General features: G+C 48.5%; 1 protein-coding gene across 1 annotated transcript in view; it reads left to right on the top strand.

Moving 5' to 3' along the window:
• The first annotated feature begins 1925 nt into the window (after nucleotides 1-1925).
• The window catches only part of ECHDC3 (enoyl-CoA hydratase domain containing 3), a 48660-nt gene continuing 35523 nt past the window's right edge, over nucleotides 1926-15062 (top strand). The window contains exon 1 of the mRNA XM_075342594.1: nucleotides 1926-2095. Within this exon, the coding sequence (XP_075198709.1) occupies nucleotides 1968-2095 (128 nt within the window). The 5' untranslated portion in view covers nucleotides 1926-1967. The remainder of the gene's footprint in view (nucleotides 2096-15062) is intronic.

The following is a 15062-nucleotide window of genomic DNA, read 5'->3' as shown; positions in this document are numbered from 1 at the left end:
TTCCAAGCCCTCCCATTTATCCAAACAGAGGTTTTTGGGCACATGTGGGGTATCCCTGTGCTCATAAGACATTGGATAACAACCTGTTGGGTCCACGGTTTGTTGTTGCCTCTTGAAAAAGTAAGAAATTTGATGCTGAAGCAACATTTTTGTGAAAAAAATGAAAATTTTCAATTTGGCAACCTAAGCTTATCAAATTCTGTGAAGTACTCGTGGATTCAAACTGCTCACTATACACCTAGATAAAAGCCTTGAGGTGTCTTGTTTCCAGAATGGAGTCACTTGTGGGGGACCGCCACTGTTTAGGCACCTCAGGGGCTCTCCAAATGCAACCTGGCGTCCGCTATTGATTCCAGCCAATTGTGCAGTCAAATGGCGCTCCTTCCCTTCCAAGCCCTGCTGTGCACCCAAACAGTTGATTTCCACCACATATAAGGTATCGCCAAACTCAGGAGAAATTGCACAATAAATGTTATGCTGATTTTTTTCCTTTTACTCTTGTAAAAAAAAAGCTACCTGGTTGAAATAACAATTTTGTGGTAAAATTTTATTTTTTTTTTTCATGGCTCAACGTTATAAAATTCTGTGAAGCACCTGAGGGTTCAGGGTACTCACCAAACATCTAGATAAATTCCTTGAGGGGCCTAGTTTCCAAAATGGGGTCACTTGTGAGGGGTTTCTTCTGTTTAGGTACCTTATCGGACCTGTAAATGCAACATGGTGCCCGCAATCTGTTTCAGCCAAATTTGCTTTCCAAAATTCAAATATTGCTCCTTCTGTTCCGAGCCCTCCCATTTGTCCAAACAGAGGTTTCTGACCACATGTGTTCATAAGAAAGTGGGAACAAGTTTTGGGGTCCATTTTGTTGTGTTATTTCTTCTAAAAGTGAATAAATTTGGGTTAGAGCAACATTTTTAGGTAAAATTTTATTTTTGCTTTTTTTCATTCTACATTGCTTTTGTTCATGTGAAGCACCTGAAGGGTTAATAAACTTCTTGAATGTGGTTTTGAGTACTTTGGGGGGTGCAGTTTTTAGAATGGTGTCACTTTTGGGTATTTTCTGTCATCTAGGCCTATTGAAGTCACTTCAAATGTGATGTGGTCCCTAAAAAATGGTTTTGTAAATTTTGATGTAAAAATGAGAAATCGCTGATAAACTTTGAACCCCTCTAACTTCCTAACAAAAAAAAATGTTGTTTCCAAAATTGTGCTGATGTAAAGTAGACAAGTGGGAAATGTTATTTATTAACTATTTTGTGTCACAGAAATCTCTGGTTTAACGGTATAAAAATTCAAAAGTTGAAAATTGCTAAATTTTCAAAATTTTTGCCAATATTCAATTTTTTTCATAAATAAACGCAAAAAATATTGTCCTAAATTTGGTACTAACATGAAGTCCAATATGTGACGAAAAAACAATCTCAGAATCACCGGGATCCGTTGAAGCGTTCCAGAATTATAACCTCATGAAGTGACACTGGTCAGAATTGCAAAATTTGGTCTGGTCATTAAGGTGAAAATTAGCTCCGTCACTAAGGGGTTAAGTGATTTACCATATTATACATTGCATGAAGTTTAGCCTGCACTGACTTGGTGACAGAAGTCCAGCATCCACAGATTTGTAGGTTGGTATCCTTCAGATGTCACTTTTGCTGGTAACGATTTGTTATGTGTGGTGGCCCCATGTCATCTAGGGTGGGCACCGGAGCAGGGCAACCACACCTAATTATTAAACATGCTCTGCCTAATAAGCTGGGTAATAATTGTGGAAGGGTAACCTAGTCTGCTTCAGCCGATCTCCTGCCTGCATTGTCAGTGACTATTTCCAGGTCCTCAGCAGATGCCAGGGCATGTGCTGGATGTGCCCTGCCGCAGTACCGCTCCTCCATGCCAGGGGGCAGCACTGCGCTCCGGCTCCGGCTTCTACCTCAGCCCGGAAAGTTGAGCATTCCAAGCAGCGGGCAGACATGTATTCTTGGCTGAGTCCTGTCCGGGCCCCGGCACGGGCTGTGAGTGCCCTCAGGAGCAGGCTGGTGGGCACCGTGCCGCAGGAGCATGCCACACTCACACAATGCGTGCAGGACGCTGGCGTCAGGTATGGGGCGCAGGTGCCAGAGTGGAAAGTCCTGTGCCTGCAGAAGTGTGTGGCAATGGCTGCATAGAGTCGGATCAGCCCTGTATGGAGCCCTGTGTCAGGGAGAGTCTGCAGGAGCCTATTGTGCTGTGTATCTCATTAGGGCTAATGACAGCCATTTCCTGCTCATCTGTAATAATCCACAGTGCCCGTGACTTCATGTGTGAGTCATGGGAGCGGGGAGTATAATACACAGTGTTATCATGCCTGGTGCACGCATATGTACTGTATACCCACGTGTGCCCGCTTCAGTGGGTTAGTACCAAGTGTACAGTATACATATACCCACGTGTGCCCGCTTCAGTGGGTTATTACCAAGTGTACAGTATACATATACCCACGTGTGCCCGCTTCAGTGGGTTATTACCAAGTGTACAGTATACATATACCCACGTGTGCCCGCTTCAGTGGGTTAGTACCAAGTGTACAGTATACATATACCCACGTGTGCCCGCTTCAGTGGGTTATTACCAAGTGTACAGTATACATATACCCACGTGTGCCCGCTTCAGTGGGTTAGTACCAAGTGTACAGCATACATATACCCACGTGTGCCCGCTTCAGTGGGTTAGCACCAAGTTTACAGCATACATATACCCACGTGTGCCCGCTTCAGTGGGTTAGTACCAAGTGTACAGCATACATATACCCACGTGTGCCCGCTTCAGTGGGTTAGTGCACAGCATACATATACCCATGTGTGCCCGCTTCAGTGGGTTAGTACCAAGTGCACAGCATACACATACCCACGTGTGCCCGCTTCAGTGGGTTAGTACCAAGTGTACAGCATACATATACCCACGTGTGCCCACTTCAGTGGGTTAGTACCAAGTGTACAGTATACATATACCCACGTGTGCCCGCTTCAGTGGGTTAGTACCAAGTGTACAGCATACATATACCCACGTGTGCCCACTTCAGTGGGTTAGTACCAAGTGTACAGCATACATATACCCACATGTGTCTGCTTCAGTGGGTTAGTATAGAGTGCACAGCATACACATACCCACGTGTGCCCGCTTCAGTGGGTTAGTACCAAGTGCACAGCATACACATACCCACGTGTGCCCGCTTCAGTGGGTTAGTACCAAGTGTACAGTATACATATACCCACGTGTGCCCGCTTCAGTGGGTTAGTACCAAGTGTACAGCATACATATACCCACGTGTGCCCGCTTCAGTGGGTTAGTACCAAGTTTACAGCATACATATACCCACGTGTGCCCACTTCAGTGGGTTAGTACCAAGTGTACAGCATACATATACCCACATGTGCCCGCTTCAGTGGGTTAGTACCAAGTGTACAGCATACATATACCCACGTGTGCCCGCTTCAGTGGGTTAGTGCACAGCATACATATACCCATGTGTGCCCGCTTCAGTAGGTTAGTACCAAGTGCACAGCATACACATACCCACGTGTGCCCGCTTCAGTGGGTTAGTACCAAGTGTACAGCATACATATACCCACGTGTGCCCGCTTCAGTGGGTTAGTACCAAGTGTACAGCATACATATACCCACGTGTGCCCACTTCAGTGGGTTAGTACCAAGTGTACAGCATACATATACCCACATGTGTCTGCTTCAGTGGGTTAGTATAGAGTGCACAGCATACACATACCCACGTGTGCCCGCTTCAGTGGGTTAGAACCAAGTGTACAGCATACATATACCCACATGTGCCCACTTCAGTGGGTTAGTACCAAGTGTACAGTATACATATACCCACGTGTGCCCGCTTCAGTGGGTTAGTACCAAGTGTACAGCATACATATACCCACGTGTGCCCGCTTCAGTGGGTTAGTACCAAGTTTACAGCATACATATACCCACATGTGCCTGCTTCAGTGGGTTAGTACCAAGTTTACAGCATACATATACCCACGTGTGCCCGCTTCAGTGGGTTAGTACCAAGTGTACAGCATACATATACCCACATGTGCCCGCTTCAGTGGGTTAGTGCACAGCATACATATACCCATGTGTGCCCGCTTCAGTGGGTTAGTACCAAGTGTACAGCATACATATACCCACATGTGTCTGCTTCAGTGGGTTAGTATAGAGTGCACAGCATACACATACCCACGTGTGCCCGCTTCAGTGGGTTAGAACCAAGTGTACAGCATACATATACCCACATGTGCCCGCTTCAGTGGGTTAGTACCAAGTGTACAGTATACATATACCCACGTGTGCCCGCTTCAGTGGGTTAGTACCAAGTGTACAGCATACATATACACACGTGTGCCCGCTTCAGTGGGTTAGTACTAAGTGTACAGTATACATATACCCACGTGTGCCCGCTTCAGTGGGTTAGTACCAAGTGTACAGTATACATATACCCACGTGTGCCCGCTTCAGTGGGTTAGTCCACAGCATACATATACCCATGTGTGCCCGCTTCAGTGGGTTAGTACCAAGTGTACAGTATACATATACCCACGTGTGCCCGCTTCACTGGTTTGGTACAGAGTGCACAGCATACTCGTACTCGTGTGCCCGGTTCACTGGTTTAGTACCAAGTGTACAGCATATACATAACCACTATATGTGCCACCTTCAGTAGTATAGTGTGGAGTGCACAGCCTACACATACCCATGTGTGCCCGCTTCAGCAGTTTAGTACCAAGAGTATAGCATACCTTTATCCGTGTGCCCGCTTCATCGTCTCAGTGCCAAGTGCACAGCATACATATATCCATGTGTGCCCACTTTATTGGTTTAGTACCAAAAGTACAGCATACCTTTATCCATGTCTGCCCACCTCCTTAGTTTAGTACCAGGTGCACAGCATACACATACCCGCTATATGTGCCAGCTTCAGTGGGTTAGTACCAAGTGTACAGTATACATATACCCACGTGTGCCCGCTTCAGTGGGTTAGAACCAAGTGTACAGCATACATATACCCACGTGTGCCCGCTTCAGTGAGTTAGTACAGCATACCTTTATCCATGTCTGCCCACTTCCTTAGTTTAGTACCAGGTGCACAGCATACACATACTCGCTATATGTGCCAGCTTCAGTGGCTTAGTAATTAGTGTAGAGCAGGGGTCAGGAACCTTTTTGGCTAAGAGAGCCGTAAACGCCACATATTTTGAAATATAATTCCGCGAGAGCCGTACAATATGTTTAAAGGGCCATTGACAGATCAATCGCTCCAATGTTCACTTAGTACAGCCACAACTGGACTGAAACAATGGTAATTAGCAGTAAAAAAATCAAATAAATAACTTACATTGTGAACTTGCGATGCATGACATCAGTCCAGCAGTCTGGCTTCTTCTTTTTCCTGCGCATGACTGGAAGCTGGCATTCTTCCCACCTGATGTTGAGAGAATGCCAGCTTTGAGGCATTCGCAGAAGAAAGAAGCTGGAATATTGGACATGTCACACAACGCATTGTCAGTTATGTCAATTATCTATTTTATTATTTTACAGCGAATTATTGTTTAGGTCCAGCGGTGGCTTAGTGCAGCAGAGAGGAACACTCCTTTGTGTACTAAGTGACCGCTGGAGCAATTGTATCTGTCAGTGGCCCAGACACCCTGCTTCCCATACAGCCTGCACCCCCCATATCACACACACACACTGCTCCCCATACAGCCTGCACCCCCCATATCACACACACACACCCTGCTTCCCATACAGCCTGCACCCCCCATATCACACACACACACACACTGCTTCCCATACAGCCTGCACCCCCCAGATCTCACACACTACACCCCCATATGTCACATACCCTGCTTCCCATACAGCCTGCACCGCCCAAATCTCACACACTACACCCCCATATGTCATACCCTGCTTCCCATACAGCCTGCACCCCCCAGATCTCACACACTACACCCCCATATGTCACACACCCTGCTTCCCATACAGCCTGCACCGCCCAGATCTCACACACTACACCCCCATATGTCACATACCCTGCTTCCCATACAGCCTGCACCCCCCCATATCACACACACACACTGCTCCCCATACAGCCTGCACCCCCCATATCACACACACACTGCTCCCCATACAGCCTGCACCCCCCATATCACACACACACTGCTCCCCATACAGCCTGCACCCCCCATATCCCACACACACACACTGCTCCCCATACAGCCTGCACCCCCCATATCACACACACACACACTGCTTCCCATACAGCCTGCACCCCCCATATCACACACACACACACTGCTTCCCATACAGCCTGCACCCCCCATATCACACACACACACACTGCTCCCCATACAGCCTGCACCCCCCATATCCCACACACACACTGCTCCCCATACAGCCTGCACCCCCCATATCCCACACACACACACACTGCTTCCCATACAGCCTGCACCCCCCAGATCTCACACACTACACCCCCATATGTCACATACCCTGCTTCCCATACAGCCTGCACCCCCCAGATCTCACACACTACACCCCCATATGTCACACACCCTGCTTCCCATACAGCCTGCACCGCCCAGATCTCACACACTACACCCCCATATGTCACATACCCTGCTTCCCATACAGCCTGCACCCCCCCATATCACACACACACACTGCTCCCCATACAGCCTGCACCCCCCATATCACACACACACTGCTCCCCATACAGCCTGCACCCCCCATATCACACACACACTGCTCCCCATACAGCCTGCACGCCCCATATCCCACACACACACACTGCTCCCCATACAGCCTGCACCCCCCATATCACACACACTGCTTCCCATACAGCCTGCACCCCCCATATCACACACACACACACACACACACTGCTTCCCATACAGCCTGCACCCCCCATATCACACACACACACACTGCTCCCCATACAGCCTGCACCCCCCATATCCCACACACACACTGCTCCCCATACAGCCTGCACCCCCCATATCCCACACACACACACACTGCTTCCCATACAGCCTGCACCCCCCAGATCTCACACACTACACCCCCATATGTCGCATACCCTGCTCCCCATACAGCCTGCACCCCCATATCACACACACTACACCCCCATATCTCACACACCCTGCTTCCCATACAGCCTACACCCCCATATCTCTCACACACTGCTCCCCATACAGCCTGCACCCCCCATATCCCACACACACACTGCTCCCCATACAGCCTGCACCCCCCATATCACACACACACTGCTCCCCATACAGCCTGCACCCCCCATATCCCACACACACACACTGCTTCCCATACACACAGCCTGCACCCCCCATATCACACACACACACTGCTCCCCATACAGCCTGCACCCCCCATATCCCACACACACACACTGCTTCCCATACAGCCTGCACCCCCCATATCACACACACTGCTCCCCATACAGCCTGCACCCCCCATATCCCACACACACACACTGCTTCCCATACAGCCTGCACCCCCCATATCCCACACACACACACACACACTGCTTCCCATACAGCCTGCACCCCCCATATCACACACACACACTGCTCCCCATACAGCCTGCACCCCCATATCCCACACACACACACTGCTCCCCATACAGCCTGCACCCCCCATATCCCACACACACACACACTGCTTCCCATACAGCCTGCACCCCCCCCATATCACACACACACACACACTGCTCCCCATACAGCCTGCACCCCCCCCATATCACACACACACACTGCTCCCCATACAGCCTGCACCCCCCATATCACACACACACACTGCTTCCCATACAGCCTTCACCCCCATATCTCTCACACCCTGCTTCCCATACAGACTGCACCCCCCATATCACACACACACACACACACTGCTCCCCATACGGCCTGCACCCCCCATATCCCACACACACACACACTGCTTCCCATACAGCCTGCACCCCCCAGATCTCACACACTACACCCCCATATGTCACATACCCTGCTTCCCATACAGCCTGCACCCCCCCCCCCATATCACACACACACACTGCTCCCCATACAGCCTGCACCCCCCATATCACACACACACACTGCTCCCCATACAGCCTGCACCCCCCATATCCCATACACTACACCCCCATATGTCGCATACCCTGCTCCCCATACAGCCTGCACCCCCATATCACACACACTACACCCCCATATCTCACACACCCTGCTTCCCATACAGCCTACACCCCCATATCTCTCACACCCTGCTTCCCATACAGCCTGCACCCCCCATATCACACACACACACACTGCTCCCCATACGGCCTGCACCCCCCATATCTCACACACACACACACTGCTTCCCATACAGCCTGCACCCCCCAGATCTCACACACTACACCCCCATATGTCACATACCCTGCTTCCCATACAGCCTGCACCCCCCATATCACACACAATACACCCCCATATCTCACACACCCTGCTCACATATCTCACCCTGCCTGTACCCCAACTTACCCCTCTCAAACACTCTGCACCCCTTCACATGCTTCTGTCACAGTCTGCAGCCCTCATTTGCCCCTCACCCTGTAGCCCCCTCACCCTCATGTCCCCTCTTTTCTTATTACCAGTCATGTGTCCAAATCTCCTTCAGGATTCAGTATCTTGCTTTCTGCCCGGCAGCATCCTGTGTCTCCTCCCACACAGTCACATGGGCGTGACATCATCGCAGGTCCTGCAGGATGGAGATTCCGTCTGCTGTGCAGATCAGGACTAGCACTCCTGCAGCTCAGACATGGCTGGTGGCCTCTCCAGGTCAGGGGCCCCTCTACTGACACTGGGCTCCCCTGACTCAGGCCGGCCACTACACAGCAGCACTACACATAGACGCAGAGCGGCTGCCGGGCCCCTATGTGTACTAGTGTCGCTGTGTAGTGGCCGGCCTGTGAGTCAGGGGAGCCCAGTGTCAGTAGAGGGGCGGCTCACTTCTCGTTCCCCCGCTGATCCGGTCTCCTCGGCGCATCGTCCATTGCTGTCGCTCGCTGACCTCTCTGCAGGCGCGCAGTGATGACGTCACCGCGCTCGCTGCAGTGCTGTCAGAAGAACGCCGACAGTCACAGCGGGGAGAATGATAAGAGAGAGAGCGCCGCTCACTCTCTCATCATTGCTCTCAATTGTATCGGCACCTGCGATGCCGATGCAATTGAAAGCTCGATCCTCGGCGGGGGGCGGTGACAGCGCGGCCACCGGGCCCCCCTGAGTAGCCGGGTGCTGGCGCCGGCCCTGATCCTTGCCATAGACAGGTAGGAGCCCTGTCTGCGAGCCAGATACGGCCATCAAAAGAGCCATATCTGGCTCGCGAGCCATAGGTTCCCGACCCCTGGTGTAGAGCATATAAAATATAGTCAAGTACTGAATTTTTGTTCTATATTCAGAAAAATCGTATTGCAACTTTCTTAGTTAAGCTGTGTGCCCACGCTGTGTTTTTATCGCGTTTTTTCTTGTAGATCTTAATCAATACTGCAAGGAAAAATGCATCCCAGCAAAGTCTTTGAGAATCCTGAAGTTCTGTGCCCACATTGCAGATTTTAGTGCAGAAAAAAATGCATATTTTCTGAATATAGACGTGTCGATTGTTCCTGCTTTTTCCCAGCGGTTTCCCCTAATAAAAAAAAAAACACATGAAAAAAATGTGTTTTTTTTCCCCGCAGTGTTTTTCATGCCAAGAGAAAAAATCTGCACCATGGGAATATACTCTTAGGCTATGTGTGCACTTTGCTTTTTTACCTGCTTTTTCAGCTGCAGCGTTTTCCTGCCAAAATGCTTGCGTTCTGCTTTTCAAGCAAAGTCAATGGGACATTGAGCTTTCTTGTGCGCACTTTGCTGTTCAAAACGCTGCGTTTAGTTTGCACAAATTTGGGCAAAAACTCAGCGTTTAAAGAAGCAGCATGTCAATTGTTCCATTTTGGCTGCGTTTCCCATCCATTCAATTTAATACAAAACTGCAGCGTTTCTAAAAGCCCCGGAAAAGCACTAAAAACTCATGAAAACCGCAAGGTGCGCATAGGCTACTTTCTTTGCGTTTTACATGCATTTTTAAAGCCAAAAGAATTGTCCTTTCTGCCAGAGGATGCTTTTAGAACTGCAACTACCTCGACGCAAAGTGCGCACATAGCCTTAGAGATTTTCTGGGACTGTAAGAATATTAACAGAACGGAGGAAATAGCTGGCCTTGGTGTACTCTGTGAAGCAATAATGGTCCCGTCCCAAATGACCCCTGCAGCCAATTACAGCCTCAGTGGTCAATCATTGGCTCTATTGTCATTGTTAATTATTTCCTTCATTTTATTAAAAGGATTGTCCAGTGAAAACAAGTTATAAATAACATATAACTCTTTTGCTCAGTGAAGTTCCCACTGCTGAGATCCTATCGATAGATTAGGGAACTTTCATCCCCGCTAGAATGGAACAGCAGTGCCCATGCTCCACCACCATTCCATTCATTCCCTATGAAGTTGCCAAGCACTGCGCTTTTTCTGGCAGCTCCATAGAAGATGAAAGGCCCGGCAGCCAGGCATGCACGTTGCGCTCCATTTTGTAACAAGGATAAAAGTTCCCTGTTCTGCCGATCGGTGCGAGTCCCAGCGACCGAACCCTCACTGATAAGTCAATTATAACCTATCCTGCGATTGGTTAGGTAATAACTTGTTTTCACAGGAAAATCACTGCAATTTTCTACTGATTTTGGACATCCTTTTTACAAGAACCTCAGTGTGGAAGGTATAGGGCTAAGGCCATGTGCGCACACTGCATTTTTTCATATGTTGGTTTTTTTTTGGATCCAGATTTGTCACAAGTCTGCATGCCTATCCTTATGCCAGCAAAGTCCATGAGAATTCTGAAGTGTTGTGCACATGCTGCTTGTTTTTTTCTTTGCAGATTTGGTGCAGAAAATATCAGCATCATGTCAATATTTGGCGCATTTTTGCCTGTGTTTTTTCAGCCCTGCCACCCATTGACTCCATTATGAAAAACACACTAAACACACTTTTTCTCTGCCAGAAAAAGCATATTTGGTGCAGAAAATATCTGCACCAAGTACTCAGCGTGCGCGCATAGCCTAAGTGTACACTGCAGCTGCGAAAAATTCCTGGCATATAGTTCAATATATCCCTAATGCCCACCATTCACTAGAACAAAAGAGTCTGACCAGTATCTGACCAGTAAGTGTATGTAAAGGATGGTGGGCAGACTGAGCAAGGCGTTATTGTAATACTGAGATTTTAAACAGAAGCAATACCTTCACAATAGTGTGATTGCGTTAAAGGGAAGCTGTCAGCAGGCTTTCATTGCACAAACTATTTATATGCGCATGCAGCTCTTTCAAAGACAAGGCCAGCAATACCTTTACATGACCAGTCCTTTCTTCCATTACTTAGAAATCAGCGTTTTAATTGATGTGCAAATGAGGCTGTAGATTTGAAGCCTCTGTCACTCCAGCTCTATTCTCCACCCATCCCCTCCTCCTAGTTGACTGACATTATGTTATGTGACTACAGGCATGGGACTTGTTAGTAAAGCAGGACGAGGCAACACTAAGCAGGGAATAGAGCTGGAGTGACAGAGGCTTCAGATCTACAGCATCATATACATATCAATTCATCAATTCAAACGCTGATTTCTCAGTAATAGAGGAAGGGACTGACCATGTTAAGGCTATGTGCGCACTTACCGGATTTTGCCGCAGATTTTCTGCGGATTTGCTGCATGTTTCGCTGCAGAAAATGTTCATAACATCTCTGCAGTGAATCATCAGCAAAACCTATGGGAAAAAAAATCCTGTGCGCACTATGCGGAATTTGACAGCTGCATGTTTTGCTGCGGGATTCCCGCAGCAAAAACAATTGCATGTCAATTCTTTTCCGCACATCGCTGCGGGATTTCACTCCATTGACTCCAATGTAATCGTGAAATCCCGCAGGGAATAACGCAGGCAGCAAATTCTGTGCGGTTATTATTATTATTATTATTATTATTTATTATTATAGCGCCATTTATTCCATGGCGCTTTACAAGTGAAAGAGGGTATACGTACAACAATCATTAACAGTACAAGACAGACTGGTATAGGAGGAGAGAGGACCCTGCCCGCGAGGGCTCACAGTCTACAGGGAATGGGTGATGGTACAATAGGTGAGGACAGAGCTGGTTGCGCAGTGGTCTACTGGGCTGAGGGCTATTGTAGGTTGTAGGCTTGTTGGAAGAGGTGGGTCTTGAGGTTCCTCTTGAAGCTTTCCACGGTAGGGGAGAGTCTGATGTGCTGAGGTAGAGCGTTCCAGAGTATGGGGGATGCACGGGAGAAATCTTGTACACGATTGTGGGAAGAGGAAATAAGAGAGGAGCAGAGAAGGAGATCTTGTGAGGATCTAAGGTTGCGTGCAGGTAGGTACTGGGAGACTAGGTCACAGATGTAGGGAGGAGACAGGTTGTGCATGGCTTTGTATGTCATGGTTAATGTTTTGAACTGGAGTCGTTGGGCGATGGGAAGCCAGTGAAGGGATTGGCAGAGTGGCGAGGCTGGGGAGTAGCGAGGGGAGAGGTGGATTAAGCGGGATGCAGAGTTTAGGATAGATTGGAGGGGTGCAAGAGTGTTGGAAGGGAGGCCAGAGAGCAGGAGGTTGCAGTAGTCGAGGCGGGAGATGATGAGGGCATGCACTAATGTTTTTGAAGATTCTTGGTTAAGAAAAGCACGGATCCGGGAGATATTTTTGAGTTGTAATCGGCATGAGTTGAAGAGGGCTTGGATGTGTGGCTTGAAGGATAGAGCAGAGTCGAGGGTTACTCCAAGGCAACGAGCTTGTGAGACTGGGGTGAGTGAGCAACCATCAAGTTTGATGGAAAGGCTTGTTGGAGGAGGTGAGTGAGGAGGAGGAAAGACAATAAACTCTGTTTTGTCCATGTTAAGTTTTAGGAATCGTGCAGAGAAGAAGGATGAAATAGCAGACAAACATTGTGGTATTTTGGTTAGTAGAGAGGTAATGTCAGGTCCAGAGAGGTAGATCTGTGTGTCATCGGCATAGAGATGATACTGGAAGCCGTGGGACTCTATGAGCTGTCCCAAGCCCTGTGTTATTCCCTGCGGTATTTCGCGATTTACCTCCGGTAATGTACATCGCTTGCCTGCGGTTTTGCAGGGAAGTGATGTCATTACAGGAAGAGGAAGCCGTGCAGAGAGTAAACACACACAGATCACAGACACACAGACACACAGACATCACAGACATAGAACACAGACACATAGAACACACATAGAAAGCAAACGGAAATATAGAAAACAAAACACGTGGGCTCCGCTGTATATTTACCGTCCAGCCGAGGTAAGCACACAGCGGCGGCCCGGTATTCTCAGGCTGGGGAGGGCGAGGGGCAGGGTTAATGTCCCCCGCCTCACTCCCCCTCCCGCAGCCTAGAATATCAGCCGCAGCTGCCCCGGCACTGTCGCATGCATTATGCGGTACTACCGGAGTGTCCCCGGCTCTTCCTGCTGCCATGTAGCAGTGGCAGTCAGGGTAATACAAGGAGTTAATGGTGGCGGATCACCGCCATTAACTCCAGGCTTGATCATGGCAGCGTCTATGTGACAGCTGACATGATCAACCCGTAAGTAAAGTGAAAAAACACACAGAAAAATCCTTTATTTTAAATAAAACACAAACAAGCCTCGTTTACCCTTTTATTAACCCCTCCCGAAACAAAGCTCCGGCGTAATCCACAGCTCCAGCGTCCTGCGATGCTTGCATCCAGACACTGCTGAATGCAGCCTCGCAGCGAGACAGCAGAGGTAACTCCAGGGCATTTCCCATGGCCGGTAATGTGAACTCACTGCCGACCGTGGGAAATGCAGAGTGTGCTCACAGGGACTCTATCTATCCCTGTCTATATCCTTCTATCTATCCCTCTGTCAATCTATTCTTCTGTCTATTTCTCTATCTCAGAATGAAATTACTTTTTTTTTTTTCTCAATGTGCTTTATTTCATTGAATGCAATAAGCACATGTACCAACCCGCACGCGGCAATACCACGAACAATACCGCGGTAAAACCGCAGCAAACCGCGGCAAACCGCATGCGGTTTTCGGGTGCGGTTTGCCGCGTTTTTTACCGCGGTGCGGTAATCTTTGAATACCTGTGGAATTTTCTTGAGAAAATTACATTTTCCAGTGCGCATATAGCCTAAAGGGAACCTGTCAGGTCAAAAAGCATTCTGACCTACAAGCAGGAGCCTGTGTGAGCTGCTAACCCCTTCCTACCCATCCCTGTGTTGTTATATTGTGTAATATGAAAGTAATAAAATAACGGTTTATTACCTACATATTCCATATGTAAATGATAGTGTCTCTAGCCCCATGGGCGTCTCATCACCCTGTGGGGGTCTACATGATTTCCATGGTATCATGCCTCTGTGGGCATTATATCATGGATTTACATCAGCGTCGTGACCATCGCTACTTTATAATCTCGCGCTTGCGCGTTTACGATTCTCGCCGCCTCATCCTGGCGCTTGCTTCTCGGCTTCTGACGTGCACTGCACATGACCGGAACCTCATGCGCCTTCTGAGCATGCGCAGTGCGCGGTCAGAATCCGACACCAAACACCAGGATAAGGCGGCGAGAATGGTAAACGCGCACGCGTGAGATTATAAAGTAGCGACGGTCACGTCGCTGATGTAAATCCTTGGTATAACACCCACAGAGGCGTGCTACCATGGAAAGCATGTAGAGCCCCACAGGGTGATGAGACGCCCATGGGGCTAGAGACACTATCATTTACATAGGACCTATGAAAGTAATAAAACGTTATTTTATGGCTTTCATATTTCACAATATACAGTAACAACACAGAGATGGGTAGGAAGGGGTTAGCAGCTCACACAGGCTCCTGCTTGTAGGTCAAAACGCTTTTTTGACCTAACAGGTTCCCTTTAAGATATTGCTGGACTTGTCTCTGAAATTGCTACATGCACA

Source organism: Anomaloglossus baeobatrachus, chromosome 4, assembly GCF_048569485.1.
Source record: "Anomaloglossus baeobatrachus isolate aAnoBae1 chromosome 4, aAnoBae1.hap1, whole genome shotgun sequence".
In the NCBI taxonomy this organism is placed as follows: domain Eukaryota; kingdom Metazoa; phylum Chordata; class Amphibia; order Anura; family Aromobatidae; genus Anomaloglossus; species Anomaloglossus baeobatrachus.
Note: the sequence above shows the minus strand (reverse complement) of the source record. Positions and strands in the feature narration are given on the sequence as shown.